Consider the following 16,978-nt stretch of genomic DNA (forward strand, 5'->3'; position numbering starts at 1 on the left):
GAGCCAAGCCATTCGACAACCAAGGTACCACTGTACTAGAATCCAGGGCTCATCCAGTGAAGCTGACGTTGGAAGATTCAGGACAAGAGAAAAAGAAGTACAGTGGTACCTCGGGTTACATACGCTTCAGGTTACATATGCTTCAGGTTACAGACTCCGCTAACCCAGAAATAGTACCTCAGGTTAAGAACTTTGCTTCAGGATGAGAACAGAAATCAAGCTCTGGTTGTGCGGCAGCAGCAGGAGGCCCCATTAGCTAAAGTGGTGCTTCAGGTTAAGAACAGTTTCACGTTAAGAACGGACCTCCGGAACTAATTAAGTACTTAACCCGAGGTACCACTGTACTTCACACAGCACATAGTTAAACTAGAATTTACTGCTACAGGATGGTAGTTATGACCATAAGCTTGGTTGACTTTAAAATTGGGTTAGACAGATGCAAGGAGGATAAACATCCAGTTTCAGCGGTTGTATGCCTCTGATTACCAGTTGCTCCAGAACACAAGTGCTGTTCTCATATCTTTATTGTGGGCTTCTCATAGGTATGTAGTTGGTCACAGAACAGAATGCTGGACTAAGTGGGCCTTTGGTCTGATTCAGCTAGACTACTTTGAAATAAAATGCAATAGCTTTGATTTAGAGACCTATATTTTGAAATTTTATGTAAATATTTCTCAAACTTTTGATTCCATAAACAAGTTTTGATTAAAATAGGAGAAAATTTGTTTTTAAATTTCGAAAGAAACCTTGTAACTGCAGGATGCTCCAGTTCAAAGTGCATCATAGTGGAGGCTTACTTTCCCCTGTGCTTAATTAAGTCACTGCCCAGGGTGTCCAGAGCATGTAGGTGTGCTTTCTGGGCAGTGGTAATGAATGCTTCAGAGATTCCCATGCTCTTGCCATCTGTAACTGATGACTGTTTTGGGAAATCCAAGTGCATCTTTGTCTTCAGGATGGTGTCTCATTTCACATACTGGCAGCTAAAGCTGTATGGGGTCTTTCCCCATGGCCTAGTCTGAGGCTCCGAAACTTTTTTCAAATCACACTTTAGCACTTATGACCACACAGTTTGGGAATTAGTTCCCAGTCTAAATCTTACTAGGTAATTCAGTGCAAGTTAAGAAAGGCAGAGATAAATACTCATGAGGAAGATACATAAATTGGAAACAGTTCTTGTTTTAATGTAGAGTCAGGCATCTTATTGCTGTCTTAGTAAATGTTCCTATAGATAAAAATGAAAGTTCTTGGTGTCTCTTGAGATTTCTAAGCAGATTGCAGTCATTAGATAGTGGGGATCTACCAGCATTCTAATCTTAGAATGAAATGTATATAGTCTCTTGCATTTGACGGGAGCTATTAATTGCCATTTATGCCAGGCCATGGATTAGGAATATAAAGCATGGCTTAAAGTAAGGGCTTTATTTTTTACATGGTGCACTAGCTCCCAAAGTTGCTCTGTGTAGTCTGATTGCATGATGTAAACAGTTGCTTAATTCTGTTTCCAGCTTGGAATTTTATTTTTTAATCTATCTGAGGAAATCCTGTGAAATTGGAATGCTTGCATTCTCTTTGCAAGCACTGGAGAATGAATATTAGCACTTTCCATATCAGGTTGAATAATTAATGGCAAATTTTTAAAAGTGCACTTTTAAAACTTATTGATCTTATGAGTAGTTATATATATATTCCTTTCTTTAAAGTGAAATAGGATAAGTATCTTCTATTGTTTAGGCAGCTTAATAGCATTTGTATGTTGTTGTTGTATTAATGAATGGAAAATATTAAAAAGTCCCCAAGTCATCGATCCTTCTTAACAAATGATGTAGGTGCCTAGAATTTGGAAATCTTTTTCTAGCCAAAGGTATTCCAAATCTCAGGATTTTAATATCTTATAGAGACAAGCACTGCATTTTTGTTGGAGAGGCATTTTGTGGTATAGGTGGTTGGTGCCAGTTATTTTTCACTGGCATTTTGGTACTGATCTTGGACCACAAGAATAAAAAGTTACCTGTGTTGTTTGAAAGAAAGTTTTTAATTATACATCTGTAAGGAAAAACTGTAACTTGTCTTTTATATATATCTAGTCAATTTTTGTCATATGTTGGCTTCACTGAGATCATGCCCATTAAATGACAGCAAATTCCTCATTCTGCTTGAGAAGACACTGTCCCTAAAAACAAAGGCCTTGTTCATAAGCTTTGTGACATGGAAAAATAATGAAGACCAATGCACATTCCTTTAGTGTTTACTTTTTACCACAAACCTTTTTATCAGCTTGGTTTTACCATAGTTTTCTTTACAAATGAAGAAATATACTCTTCTGCATTATCTCATTTAGGGAGTTTGTGTTTGAGAGACAAGGTAGTAATCATAAAGTACTATTCAAACAGCCTTTGCAAGACTAAATGACATTAAGTCTCTATTATGGCATTTGAGCAGTTTTCGACAGGTAGTACAGATTTCATCTGTTAGCAACTAATGTCTAAATTATTAACATTTCTGCTATGATGTGTTTTCTTACAATGTAGAAATTAGAGGATATTTTGCATGCTTGTAGGGATTCTCTATTGTGAGCAACATGATTTTCTAAGTCATGCAATACAGCCCTGTGCCTGCTTCATGTTTGAAGTTCTTGTGTTTGCAAAGGAATCCACAAAGCTTTGGATTGAGGCCATAATGTAAATTTTACCATTGAAATATGTTATACCCCCAGAACTAGGAGTCTTAATTTTAAAAACATTGATTTTGAAGAAGTCAATTCTTCCACTTGACCCCTTAGAAATAAACAAAATTCATAGTGTTTGAAGATGTGTTCTTAGTTATTGATGCAAGTGAGAATGTAATTATGTCAGCACTTTGGCTGCACATTGAGCAGTTTAATAATAAAAGTCCATGGTAACATCCTCAACACACATCTCATTTCCTTGAGCAGAGAATTGTCTAGGTTCAGTGCTACAGAGTGAAGTGTTTTATTTATCAAAAAAAAACAAAAAAACCCTAGAGATACATGGTATCCTATAAATACTTGTTTTTAGTTTACAAAAAATAAGCAAAGCATTATGGAAGCAAGCAAGCTAGTAATATAGCTGCTGATCATGCCTGAGATTCCCAGAGAATAACTAGTTCACTCAGCTCCAAGACTGAACCCAGTTCTAGTCAACTCCAGCTTAAAACTCAGCTCTCTTGTCTGCCTCTCTAGGAGTCCAAATTTAAGGGTCAAACTAACACAAATTTCTCTTAGCGCCTCCTTTCTAGTTGGAGAATGTTGCCTTTCAAAGGCTTGTCATAGGTTCCAAGTCAACAGGAAAGCATGAAGGCTGTCTTGTTAGCTGTCATTGTGCAAGTATCAACTGGTCACTCATAACTATTAGCAAGCAAGAAGCATCACAGAATGTTCATTGACGATAACAGTCTTCTCTCTTAAGTTGTGTATTCTCTTGGACTTGAAAGGAGATACATGTGTAAGCTATATTGCCTTCCTGTGCTGGTAATAAAAAGAGGCTTATCTTCTACTTCTATTTTATTTATTAAAATAATAATCTTAGTGTGATAGAGTATGTTTAATTTATGTTTATGTTTAAATTGGTAGCAAAATCTACACCACAAAGCTAGGGAAATATTTTAAACAGTCCTCTCAGCTGGCAGCTGTGGCAGCCTTTTATACACATCATTTTATAACCATACATAGCTGAGATTCATATAGGCCTCCTCTAAATATGCTCTCTATATAGATTGCTCTAAATAAAGGCGGGGGAAATGTTTAAATCTTTGCAACATTTTGAATGCTGTATTTTGTTTACCTATAGAAGGAGCATCTTTATAAAATAGTGGCTTTCTTGTGATCAGTGTTCGAAACTCCCATTTTTCTAGGCGCATTTTGCTACGGAATTTCATTAGTGTGAGCAGTTTCTGAGCTCGGTACAGTACTGCGCCTAAGATTTCAGATTAAAACTACAGAGTGGAAGGAAAAGAGGACCTTTTCCGGCCTCCCCACTTCCAGATACTCTCTGAAGACTGGAGAAGGGACCCTCTTAAGAATATACGGGGGTGGGCGGGCAGGGGAAGGACTAGACTGTGTGAAAAATGAACATAATATTTTAGCTGCAGTTCATTCATTTTCAGCTTTGTATTCTTGTTATTAAAAAATGTGCCTAGACATTCCGTTGTTGTGCCCATAACCTAGGTTTAAGGTGCTGTTTAGCTCCTAGTTTTCATATCTCAGTTTCTATAAGGTGGTTCTGGAGACTTTAAAGTTTCATTAAGACTGCCCTTTTGTATTTTCAAAATATGTATGAATGGTAAATATATCTTTTTTTCCAGAGCCCTCTTGATAGAGCCCAAGCAGCAAAGAACAAAGGCAACAAATATTTTAAAGCTGGGAAATATGAGCAAGCCATTCAGTGCTATACTGAAGCCATCAGTTTATGTCCGCCTGAGAAAAATGCTGACCTTTCTACTTTTTATCAGAACAGAGCTGCAGCATATGAGCAACTGGTATGTATCTTAAATACAAACATTATTAATATAGACTTCACCTGCTTTTTTGTATGTTTAGACATTTTATTTGTTCTAGCCCCCTAGGCATTAAACTCCGCACATGCAGAGGTTTAAAATTCTTCTAATTCACAAGTGCTACTTGCTGTTTGCAATTCATTGGTAGGGAGAAGCAGCACATAGACCTTGTTTTCATGATCAAATTCAGACTTAAGTATCCAGGATATGCATGAGTTCCATGCACTCAGACACATCCTCTTCATGTGAGCAGGGAAACAAACCATGAAGGAGAAGTTAACTATTGCTTCATGATAAATACAAACTGGGAAACTGGTTCATGCCTTCCAAACAAGTGAATTTATTAAACCATAGTTTAAAGTTGGATAACAAATCCTGGCTTGTTTGGGAGCCATTAACCATAGTTTCCCAGTTCACACATGAAGCTGTGGTTAACTGAAGCTGTCTCACTTGTTCCCCATTTGCATGGAGGGGGCAGCAAAGGACTTGGGCATATCCTGCCTTGTTAGGCTGTTTGAACACCCAAATGAAACTCGTGAGTTTTGTAGTTTGGAAGTTCTGAATTGCAGGATTCACACATGGCTGTGTTGCATCTCCTAAAGACCACTGCCTTATACAAATTATAACATTCCCAGTTGCCTGACCGTGTTTTTGAAATGGAACCTGAGATCCTCTTGGTTTTAAAGATGACACTGTTTCTTGGAGTGCTAGATTTCTAAACTTCCATACCTTACATTTCTGATTAAATACTGGCTACTCTCTGTGTTTTTCGGCTTACTCTACTGTTTCTGTATTCTGCAAACTATATTTACTTTTGTCCTAATGCTGCTCTAGAAAATTAATAAATATACTGCTCTCCATACTCAAAACATTTAAAGCTGATAAATTTATATTTCCATTTTTATTTGCAATCACTCATGACCAAACTGAAAAATGTATTAACACATTGAATTTATGAATTACAGTAGTACTGAATTTCAAATCCAGTAATTTGTGTGACTAGGTGAGATGGCAAACCATTTTGACAGAAACTGATAAGAAATTTGCAAGCAGGATAAATGTTGTTTGTCTATTTGAAAGCTTACCTCTCCAGCAAACAATCTGCCCAAGCCTGCATTCCTACACACATTTACAAGGGAATAAGCCACATGGAACACAGTGGTCTTAGTTCTGAGTATAAGAATCATAGAGGGAGGATTGCATTAAATTTAGTTGCAGTAGCAAACTTGCTTTTAATAAGATACTTAGAAACATGCTTATTAGAAGTATTCTTTATTTGCATTATTCAGGCTTGAATAGTACAGTACCAGGTCTTGATTTCACTAGGCTTTGAATACTTCTTCCTACCAGCTGTATCTCTTTTTAGAAAATCTTGTTTTAGCATGCACGCACTCATTTTCTTATTGGGTTGCAGAGTTTCCCGGTTTCCTTTTTGACTGGCTGCTTCTGCTCTTTGCTTTCCCGGACATCTGTCTCCAAGATGCTACTTTGAGAGCAAAAAATTGATATGCTTTGTGGTCAAACTGTTTACTAATACTTTAGTAAGACTACTCTGTAGTTGTAACCATTTTCTGTAATCCTAAACACATCAACCTGGGAGTAAGTTGCATAGAGTACACTGGGACTTAGCTCTTAAGTAAACAAGCATAGGCTTGCATTGATGGATTTGTAACTTAAATCTAGAGCAGCATCTGAAGATAAGATCATTTCAGACTAAAAACTATTAAAGCATACTAAGTTGCAGTGTTAAGAGTGGTAGAAATCTCCTGTAATTTTTTTCCTTTGAGAAAATAGCTTATTTGTAACTGGTTATTCTTCTATCTACAGCAAAAATGGAAAGAGGTAGCACAAGACTGTACAAAGGCAGTTGAGCTAAATCCCAGATACATAAAAGCCCTCTTCAGGCGTGCAAAGGCACATGAGAAGCTAGACAATAAGAAAGAATGTTTAGAAGGTGAGTATGTTGTACTTTAAAGTTAAAGAGGTAGAAGTTGTTTGAATTCAGCAAAAGAATATAAGTTTATTTTAAAAATCCTTGGCTGCAAAGAGGGTTATGTATAAGCCATGTGTTCAGAGGGATAAAATGTACATTGTGGCAACTGGCTATAAAGTTTTTCAAGGATTAAAGAACTCATAATTCATATCATTGTTTTCTGTTTATAATTCCCAGATGTCACTGCAGTGTGCATTTTAGAAGGCTTTCAAAATCAGCAAAGTATGTTGCTAGCTGATAAAGTTCTTAAACTTCTTGGGAAAGAAAAGGCCAAAGAAAAATATAAGGTATGTTTTCAATATTGGTTGTGATAGTAACACGCCTGCCATTTGGTGGGGGCTACAAGAATAAAGTTGTGCTAATGGTTTTTACAGCACGTGTGAAGTGATTTGAAAACTGGTCCTAGTGAAAGTAAGGATTCGTGATAACCACAGTAGGAGTAGCCGATACAGGCAATAGAAACAGCAAGTCCACAAGTCAGATACTTTACAATATTTATCCTTCTTTTTCTGCATACCATGCCAAAAAACAACCATGTTCCAGTATATACATGGCTCTCCACAAAGAACAAAAACCAGGTTCCTACCCTAAACATCTTATTATTTAAAGGTAAACATAAGAAAAACAGGAAGGGAAGGGAAATGGAGGTATGTCTTATTTATGTTAGACATACTTTGATTTCAGTAGGATAAAGTGTTGTAGATAGTTTAATTATCAGTTTCAGTAGCAACGAATCAACTACAATACCAGTGATCATGGTAAACCAGCAATACATCAGCAGTTGTATCAATATTACAGGAAAAGAGTCCTCCTGAACTGGAATATTAATAACAGCATGGTGTTCATCCAGATTTTCCATGAAAGAGTATTCTCGAGTGAGAATTAGCACCCTCATTAACACCCCCTTAATTTAGGTGTGGGAATAGAAGAAGGGTCTTCATGAAGATGGAAAAGAATTAGCAGGCTGACAAGGAAGGAATAGTGCTTCCAAAACCCTGGCCAGACGGTTTACTACTTCATAGGCTGCCACCAACTGCACCTAGAAATTGAACCAGAAATCAGTTTTTTAAAAGTGTAATTAAATTGTGTGCTAATTTCAGTTGGATTAGTTACTTGCCATTGACTGATAAAAAAATTAGAAATGGCATTTGACACAACACTGTCCATCTTATTTCAGAACAGAGAACCTCTGATGCCTTCACCACAATTTATCAAATCATACTTCAGCTCTTTCACGGATGACATTATCTCCCAGCCACTTCTTAGGGGAGAGAAATCTGATGAAGATAAAGATAAAGAAGGAGAAGCATCTGTCATAAAAGAAAAGTAAGTAAATGATAAACTTAAGTGAGTAAATTTTCGGTTTTCTAGTATTCATCATTGTCTGTTCTGCATCTTTATAACTATGGACTTTTGCTGTGGTATCACATATAATTAAACAGGAAAATTTAAATAAAGCTAGTGCTTACATTCCTTCCAGTAGTAGGAGTCTGCATCCAGTGTGAGGACCAGCTCACCTTTTGCTTGTGGCACCTACACGGAGTAACAGGTTACTAGCTAATGTATTTGTGTGTAAGGGTGTGTGATTTTGTAATAAGGTATGGTTGATGGGTAGATGTGACAGTGAGCAAGAAGTGATTTTCAGCAATGTTGTAGGAAGGCATGTTACATGATTTCCTTTCTTAAAAAGAGGGTGTGAGACTTTAAGACTTGCAAAACATTTTCAACTTTTTGTGGAAATGGGGTCCCCCCAATTAATGTTTGCTGCTGCTTGTTTTTAATGATAATAATAGTTTTCATTTCTATCATTGGATAAAAGTGTAATTAAATGTCTCTATCCTCAACTTGGAAACTGGTATTTGGTTTTGTTGTTAGTTTCTTGTCTTCTAGACAGACATTTATAGAAGGGCCAACCAGATGCATATTGGAAGGCCAGAAGCAGGCCCTGAGCACAATAGCAGGAGAGTCTCATCCTTCATTAATTTGTCTAATCCTCTTTTCACATTTTGGTTATTGTTATGACCCTGAACAACTTAATATCAAAAGCAAACTTGGCCACCTCACTACTCACCCTTAACTCTAGGCTAGTAAGTAAGTAATTTCTTATTACGGTCAAAGACCAGTTCAATAACTATAGGCTGTTTATGAACAAGTTAAAAAGCACAAGTCCCTTGTGGGACTCTGCTTCCTACATCCCTCTATTGGGAGAACAGCCCATTTATTCCAACTCTTTGCTTCCTTTTACTTAACCAATTCCTGATCCATAAGAGGACCTATATAATTCCTTACACTCTCAAAGAGCTCTTAATAGGTTAGTGAGACAGGTCTTATCCTAGCAGAAGGCATCCTGGTTCTACTTCAGCAAGCCTTGTTTTTCTATATGCTTGGTTATTTAATCTTTAACAATACATTCCATCAGTAACCAGCCTGTAATTTCCAGGATCTCCCCACCCCCCACCCCCATATCTTTTTTAAAAAATTGATGTTAGATTGTGCATTTTCCAGTGCTCGGGTATAGAGACTGATCTGTGGACTTGTCTAGACATAATTATCCTGATGTTGCTTTAACTGTGCTTAAAATATTAGCATTGTGACAAATGCGTATTTGCTTCCCTACTTTTGTGGGTCAGACACGGTTAATATTAACCAGGATTTGTTTTTTACTATCTTAAAATTCTAGTTAGGCATTAATTGAAGCCTGGTTATAGTTGGTACCATCTCAACACTTTACCATGGCTAGAGCTAGCAGGAGGAAAGAGTGAAAGAAAGAAGGCTGGGGTGAGGGAGCATGACATTTTGCATCCCTTTTATGATTCCTTCCTTGGCTTAAGTCATCAGGAATATTAGGTATATACCTCCCTCTGTGGTGGTCCGCTAAGTCAGAAAGATAGGTATCGATCGAAGAAGTACACAGAAAGTGACATTTTCTTAGAATTAAGTAGACAAACTGTTATGTTTCTAAAGCATGCTTTCTAAGGAAAGTAAAATGCATGGTGCTGTATATTTCAGCTTTGAAAATCTGTAAGGAAAATAATTGCTTAGAACATGGCTTAAGTTTGCCCTAGCTGTACACTACCAACTTGCCTGATACTGTAGAATATGTTTGTAGTGCAGGAGGAGAATCATTTTCAGAGTGTTAGGCATATTTGCAAAAAGAAAATGTATAAATTTAAACAATAAGCAAAAACATTTATTGCTTTTTAAAAACAAATGCTTCCTTATTATGAAAGGAATACCCAAAGCACAGACACTTTGGTTTATAAATGTGCAAATAGTGGGATTAGATGTTAAATCTCAGGTATTACTAGAACAAAGGTTTGTGTTTAGCTTCATTTCTGATAGCTACCTGGGAATTTTGTTGTTGAAAGCTAGTATTAAATAAAGGGTAATATTAAAGTCTTTTAAATAAATAAAATCAATATTTTATTTTCTGAGCAGCAGAAATTATTCTTTTGATACTTGAGTATGAGAGCATACAAAAAGAGAAGTGACAGTTGTTCAGTTTCAAGAGAATGTTCAGTTTTGCTGAAGACGGGTCATAGATAGCAAAGGAATGGCACCATAAGCTACACATTGAAGAGTGGTGTGTGTGCGCATGCGCGTGTACACACAGTGCATTTGATTCAACCAGTCAATCGGGACACATGAACATTCTGAACTGGAGGTTACTCAAACCATTAGTTTCAAGGCCATCGCCACCTTACAAAGTCAGAGTACTTGGGATACTTAAACCTTTTTTTAAGATAAATTCTTGAAACATTTTTGAACATTTATCTGCTATTTGATTGTGTGCTTTAATATGTGCTGTCTGTTGAAATAGTTCTGATAACACCCAAGTAAATTATTAATTTGCATATTTGAAAATTTAAAAGCTGGATTGATGAGGAATAGGATATTTTGGACCATTTGTTTGTGAATTAATGTATAGGCCAGTGATACCACCCAAAATGCCTTCTCCATAATTTTTTATTAAAACTAGGGAGAATTCCTCACTGTCCATTAATGACCACTATGCATGTTATTTTCAGCTCTGGCTATTTAAAGGCAAAGAAATATATGGAAGAAGAAAACTATGACAAAATAATTAGTGAGTGTACTAAAGAAATTGAGGCTAAAGGAAAATATATGGCAGAAGCTTTACTATTAAGAGCTACGTTCTACCTGCTTATTGGTAATGCAAATGCTGCCAAACCTGATCTGAATCAGGTTATTGGCATGGAAGATGCCAATGTAAAGGTGAGTGATGAATGTGTTTATTTTCCTGAAATGTTTTGCAATTGATGAAGCAGTGATATTCTGTTCATTTATTTCTGTGATTCTGCTGTTGAGTAGAATATATAAGTAACCATGTTGCCTCTTACCTGACCTCAGCCAGTACATTTTGTCATTACTATGCCTTTTGAGGATTCAAGTGTGATGGCTTAAGTGTTTTTTCAATAAATTCAATAAGTGAATGTTGAAAATAATTTCCACTACCCTGGGGGTGGGGGTGGAGGGCATATACAGAGGAAAAGTGGTGGACTAAGAATTAAGCATATTGCTGGCCTTTTCTCCCCTTCAGTTCCTTGCAAGCACAGGATTGGCATTATACATTGCCCAATATTTACTTTCACCCATTGTGTAACAGACATTAAACAAAATTATCCTAGAAATGGGCGAATTTCAAATTTTTGGCCAAGGAGACCTGGCCATAAATTGCATCTTTGCTTCAGACTTCTAAAGAACTTCTGACTCCTAACCAGGAAGTGAAACCTAACCAAGAAGTGAAACCCTGCATAACCATTTCCTGACAAACTGCTCACAAAGTTTCTATTAACCACTGATTGGCCATGAGCCACCATATGTATTTCTGCCTTAGGGTATATCAGGCATGTGGAACGTTTGGCCCTCCTGATGTTTCTGAATTACAACTCCCATCATTGCTGGTTATTGGCTTTGCTTGCTGGAGCTTATGAGAGTTTTAGTTGAGCAACATCTGGAGGCCCAAAGGTTCCCCATGCCAGGGCTATATGAAACTTAAATTGCAGAAGGAGTAAGAGAAATACCAGATCATAACAAGGGTGCCTGGGTCTTCAATATAATATGACTAGCCCTGTGTTATGGGAGGAATGAAGAACAAAGAATCCAATTCAGTTCTCTGGATCTAGGATATTTGTCTTCCTGTAACTGTGTCATGGTAGGGGACGCAGGTGGCACTGTGGGTTAAAGCCTCAGCGCCTAGGACTTGCCGATCGAAAGGTCGGCGGTTCGAATCCCTGCGGCGGGGTGCGCTCCCGCTGCTCGGTCCCAGCGCCTGCCAACCTAGCAGTTCGAAAGCACCTCCGGGTGCAAGTAGATAAATAGGGACCGCTTACCAGCGGGAAGGTAAACGGCGTTTCCGTGTGCGGCTCTGGCTCGCCAGAGCAGCGATGTCACGCTGGCCACGTGACCCGGAAGTGTCTCCGGACAGCGCTGGCCCCTGGCCTCTTGAGTGAGATGGGCGCACAACCCCAGAGTCTGTCAAGACTGGCCCGTACGGGCAGGGGTACCTTTACCTTTACCTTTAACTGTGTCATGGCCTGCTTTAAGCCTTGTTTGGGGGTTCTTAACAGTTTAAATGGTAGTAATTTTGTTCAGTATCATGTTCAGATTGCAAATACTACCCAAGTCTAGGACTCCATGACTGATTGATCTGATTGATCAAAACTATGCTATCAGAACTTGGGCTGCAGTCCTAATTATGTCTACTCAGAAGTAAGTACCATTTAATTCCTTGGGGCTTACTCCCAGGTAAGTGGGATGACTAACGCAGCCTAAAACTCTGAAAAGACTTCTTAGCTGGCAGCTATAATTTCCATTATTCCTTTTAACAGCTTCGTGCTAATGCCCTCATCAAGCGAGGCAGTATGTATATGCAACAACAACAACCTCTGCTCTCTACTCAAGATTTTAATATGGCTGCCGATATTGATCCTCAGAATGCAGATGTTTACCATCACAGAGGGCAGGTATTTATTTTACTTATTAAATTTTTATTTTTATTATTATTTTATTTTATTAAATTTCCCACCCATACCTTCATCCACAAAGGGATTACAGGGTGGCATACATACCAATGCAAATATCTATATAATATTAAAATAGTAGAATGTAAAGTGATAATCCAGGGATAGTTCGTAGTAGGTAGGAGTTGTTTTGATTATTTCAAAATCAGATACTCTGTAACATATAGATAGATAGTTATAGAGTACAGTGGTGCCCCGCAAGACGAATGCCTCGCAAGACGGAAAACCCGCTAGACGAAAGGGTTTTCCGTTTTGGAGGCGCTTCGCAAAACGAATTTCCCTATGGGCTTGCTTCGCAAGACGAAAATGTCTTGCGAGTTCCTGTGGGTTTTTCCCCTCCCCCCTTTTTCTAAGCCGCTTATCAGCTGATCCGCTAAGCCGATAAGCCGCTAATAGCGCTAAGCCGATAAGCCGTCAATGGGCTTGCTTCACAAGATGAAAAAACGCTAGACGAAGAGAATCGCGGAACGCATTCTTTTCGTCTTGTGAGGCACCACTGTATATTGTTACAGAATATTAGAGAGAGAGAGAGAGAGAGAGATTGACAACTGTGCTTTGATATTTGAGTAGTTCTTAAATAACTCTTAACTGCTAAAACGTAAGCAACTGGAGAGAAGTACAAGATTAGTGTTAAATGGGGATGGATGCTAAACTTGCGATAAACAAGAGACAAGTACTAGGCAGCTGGTTAGAAATGACCCATGCAAAATATATTTTCTAATTGGAGTAGGCCTATCTTCCCTGGTAATTAGAGTGTGGAATGATTTTTTTCTGGTATTTCTATCAGTGGCATTGACTTTTCCTTGTACAGCATGCAGAGCTTTGCTCATAACTCTTTCTTTGTGTTAGCTAAAAATTCTGCTTGACCAAGTTGAAGATGCAGTAGAAGATTTTGATGAATGTATCCGTTTGCGGCCAGATTCTGCCTTGGCACAAGCACAGAAATGCTTTGCATTGGTAAGTATATGGGGTTTTATTAGGATTTTACTGTCAAGCAGTCAAATATTTTGTCAAAATACTGTTTCGCTTTCAGGAAGTTGACGGTTTACATTTCAGAATGTATTAGTTATTGCTTGCACGTTAAATGACAATAAATTAGTTTTCTGCCATGTTTTTATTTTTTACATAGTCACTTTTTTTTTTAACAGTATCGTCAAGCCTATACTGGAAATAACGCTTTACAAGTACAGTCAGCAATGAAAGGCTTTGAAGATGTTATTAAAAAATTCCCGAGGTGTGCTGAAGGCTATGCACTATATGCCCAGGTATATGTTTCTCTTCAGTTGTGAAGAAATTGTGTATTATCATGAACCAATTCAATAAATAATACTTCTTGATACTTCATGTGCTAACAGATTGGGCTAGTATATGCCACTTATTTTTGGAGAGGTATACAAGAATGGGAACTTAGTCTTTAAACTACATCTTCTTTCATTATTCAATTATGTTTATTCATACAGGCATTAACAGATCAGCAGCAATTTGGCAAAGCTGATGAAATGTACGATAAATGTATTGATCTCGAGCCAGATAATGCTACTACTTATGTTCATAAAGGGTAAGTACTATACTTGCTTGCTACATTTATGACTTATCTGCAGGTCCGCTTTTGTGGTTTATTGTATGTGTGAAAACGTCTCCTAAATTTTAGATCTGAAATAATCTGTCTAAAAAGATTGTATCCAGTTCTGTCGCTCAACTGATGGTAAAGCTTCTGTTAAGAAAATGGGGATTGAAACAGTTTTGGATGACCTGTTCCTCTTGTGCTCCAGTCTGTGGTCCAAAAGGTTAAGGGACTCTTAAACAGGTTATATTGGAGGGAGGAGAATCACTGAAAACTTATTTGCTCTCCATTACACTGATGGAAGCCGTTCCATCAGGTGGGTGACAAAGAGGGATAAAATCCTTCCCTAGCAAATGGACGTGGTGTGGAAAAAATTCCACTATGTTATCTTTCAGTTAAAATGTTCCACTTAGTTTTATGCAGTACTAGTGACAGAATGAATAATCCTAAGTATCTATATGTGCAACTTTTCAGGCATACTAAAATAAATATGTTAACAGTGCCTCCACATTGAATCCTTCCACTGAAATTAAATATGCTATTGAGTAGTTATGTGTATTTTAAAAGTATTGATACACATACTCATTTCAATAAAAAAATTCAATTGAAGCTTTGAGTTTGTTTGAATACTGAATTAAAATCACACTAAGGAATTCCATTTTTTCCTAATCACATATTTCAGTTCATTGCTACTGGAAAATCTACTCCGATATTTATGCAACATATTAAATTAGTAAGACCTGTTTCTTGTAATTTTGTTTTACTAAATGAAAGTCAAACATGCTAAATCAGATCTCCAGCATTTAAGGGCAGCTGTAAATATTTTGGAAAAAATTCTAATCCATAATTTTCTGGAAATCTCACTTTATTGGTGGTAATAATGTAACATTACAATGTTTTAAAGGTATAGCGATATTATTGGGTTGGATCCAGAGTTCCCATGAACGGAGCTCTGCTTATGGGATGCCCCCAGTAGAAGAAGTGAAATAATCGTTGTTGCTAGTTTTATCTTTCCCCCTCTTCTTGAAACGTGTGCGGGATTGCAGAGAGGACTGAAGGGTGGAAAACTGATTCATTCTAATGGGAGCCTCGTGGTAGGGACACACTGGATTCAAGCTGTAATCGTTAATTTATAAATAGGTATCTGCTTGGTATGTGCTGGATTGAAAGGTGTGATTGAACTGATAGAGAGGCTTAATGTTTCACCTTCTGCCTTCAACAGTAACTGTTGGATTTCTGTCCAAGAACTCTCACCTCATTTGAATCCAGCTGTGCTGTTGACAAAGACAAAAGTTGGCATGTTTAAATAGAATCCAGCCTCTATATTGTCACAAAAGGTATACAGTAGTACCTTGGTTTACAGTCATAATCCGTTCCAGAGGTCTGTTTGTAAACCAAAGCAAGTTGTAACCTAAGGTGTGCTTTTGTCAATGGGGCTTCCAAAAATAATTTGTTCGTAATCCCAAAAAGGGGTTGTAATCCAAAAAAAGTTTGCAAACTGAGACACACACTTCCGGATTTGACGTGTTTATAATCCAAAATGTTTGCAAACCAAGGTACCACTGTATATGTAAATGACTACATCTGACTTGGATCCAGAGCCTACTTGACTGCAGGACTCTTTACTTTTTCAGAATGTATTTTCTTTCTTAGAATGCTACTACGTTAGGTCTGTTGTTTTCATACAGTTCACTTAGGCCTGCAATTGTTTTTATTGCAGTTTACTTCAACTTCAGTGGAAGCAGGATTTAGATAAAGGTTTGGAACTTATAAGCAAAGCCATTGAAATTGATAACAAATGTGACTTTGCATATGAAACTATGGGGACAATTGAAGTGCAAAGGTAAGTACCATTTCCCCCCCCAGTTTGGGAGTCTAGAATGCTACATTACTGTCATCAGACTTCTTCCTTCAAGACTGTTGGAAGCAGATGGTCCTATAGCACAGCAGTGGGGAACTTCTGGCACACGAGCCTGATAATTGTCCCCTGACACTGTCAAGCCAGTCTGCAAAGGAAATGGTTCCACACGCTTGTCAGAGTGACCCTGTGGGGTTTGGGAAGTAAGGATCCATCCACCAGCTTGATCCAGTACTCCAACCCTGCTGGTATAGCAAAGGGATAAGCTTCATTGCCCGTCTCCCTCTTCTCTATTCTAGGTGCCAAGTTAAAATCCCTTGGATCAGGCTCCGATCCTCTAGTACAGTCTTTCACAACCTTGGGTCCTCAGATGATGTTGAACTACCACTCCCATTATCCATGATTGCTTCTCCTTCTGGCTATGGGAGTGGTAGTCTAACAGCATATGGGACCCAAGGTTGAGAAATGCTTCTCTAGTTAGGTACTGATGTACTAGTTGAAAACAAGTGCTTTAAGTCATTAGCAACTTCCTTTGCAGAACTGATGTTGATTTTTCTTCAGCTGAAGTGCATTTTGACATCAGCTGTTACTAAACCAGTATCAGTTCTCTACTATCATATTGGTGCAATTACAATTCCAGCTTGTCAACAGACAAGCAGCTATTATGCATTCCATGCTACTAAACTTTGAAAAGCTTCCTGGCTGGAAACCAACCTTGGACAAAAGCACTATAACCCTGGGCCAGTTCTGTAGTAGAGAACAATGTGGTCTCACTGACATTGAAGCACCATGATGCAGTATATAATAGTGCAGTGTGTATCTGTGTCTGTCTGTGTCTATACACACAGAGAGATATGTGCACTTCCACCCACCTAATTATAGTGTAGTCATATGTAAGCTACTTTAAGTCCCACTGAATTCGGTGAAACTTACGCTAGGGTAGTGGGCCTAGGTATGCAGCTTTAGAGTTAAGATTGCTCATAGCATATAGGTCTGGATGTGGGCCT

The 16,978-nt window shown here is 37.9% G+C and overlaps 1 protein-coding gene across 5 annotated transcripts in view; it reads left to right on the forward strand.

The window, feature by feature from the left end:
* Positions 1–16,978, forward strand: part of TOMM70 (translocase of outer mitochondrial membrane 70) — a gene marked incomplete at its 5' end in the record, with an annotated part of 39,077 nt that overhangs the window by 16,330 nt on the left and 5,769 nt on the right. For all 5 annotated transcript variants that reach the window (XM_083736759.1, XM_083736761.1, XM_083736758.1 and 2 more), the window contains 10 exons: positions 4,321–4,494; positions 6,340–6,466; positions 6,683–6,792; positions 7,683–7,831; positions 10,534–10,741; positions 12,358–12,492; positions 13,399–13,506; positions 13,698–13,814; positions 14,010–14,107; positions 15,834–15,956. In XM_083736759.1, the coding sequence (XP_083592885.1) occupies positions 4,321–4,494; positions 6,340–6,466; positions 6,683–6,792; positions 7,683–7,831; positions 10,534–10,741; positions 12,358–12,492; positions 13,399–13,506; positions 13,698–13,814; positions 14,010–14,107; positions 15,834–15,956 (1,349 nt within the window). The remainder of the gene's footprint in view (positions 1–4,320; positions 4,495–6,339; positions 6,467–6,682; positions 6,793–7,682; positions 7,832–10,533; positions 10,742–12,357; positions 12,493–13,398; positions 13,507–13,697; positions 13,815–14,009; positions 14,108–15,833; positions 15,957–16,978) is intronic.

This window comes from Podarcis gaigeae (genome assembly GCF_964106915.1).
Source record: "Podarcis gaigeae genome assembly, chromosome: 4".
Taxonomy (NCBI): domain Eukaryota; kingdom Metazoa; phylum Chordata; class Lepidosauria; order Squamata; family Lacertidae; genus Podarcis; species Podarcis gaigeae.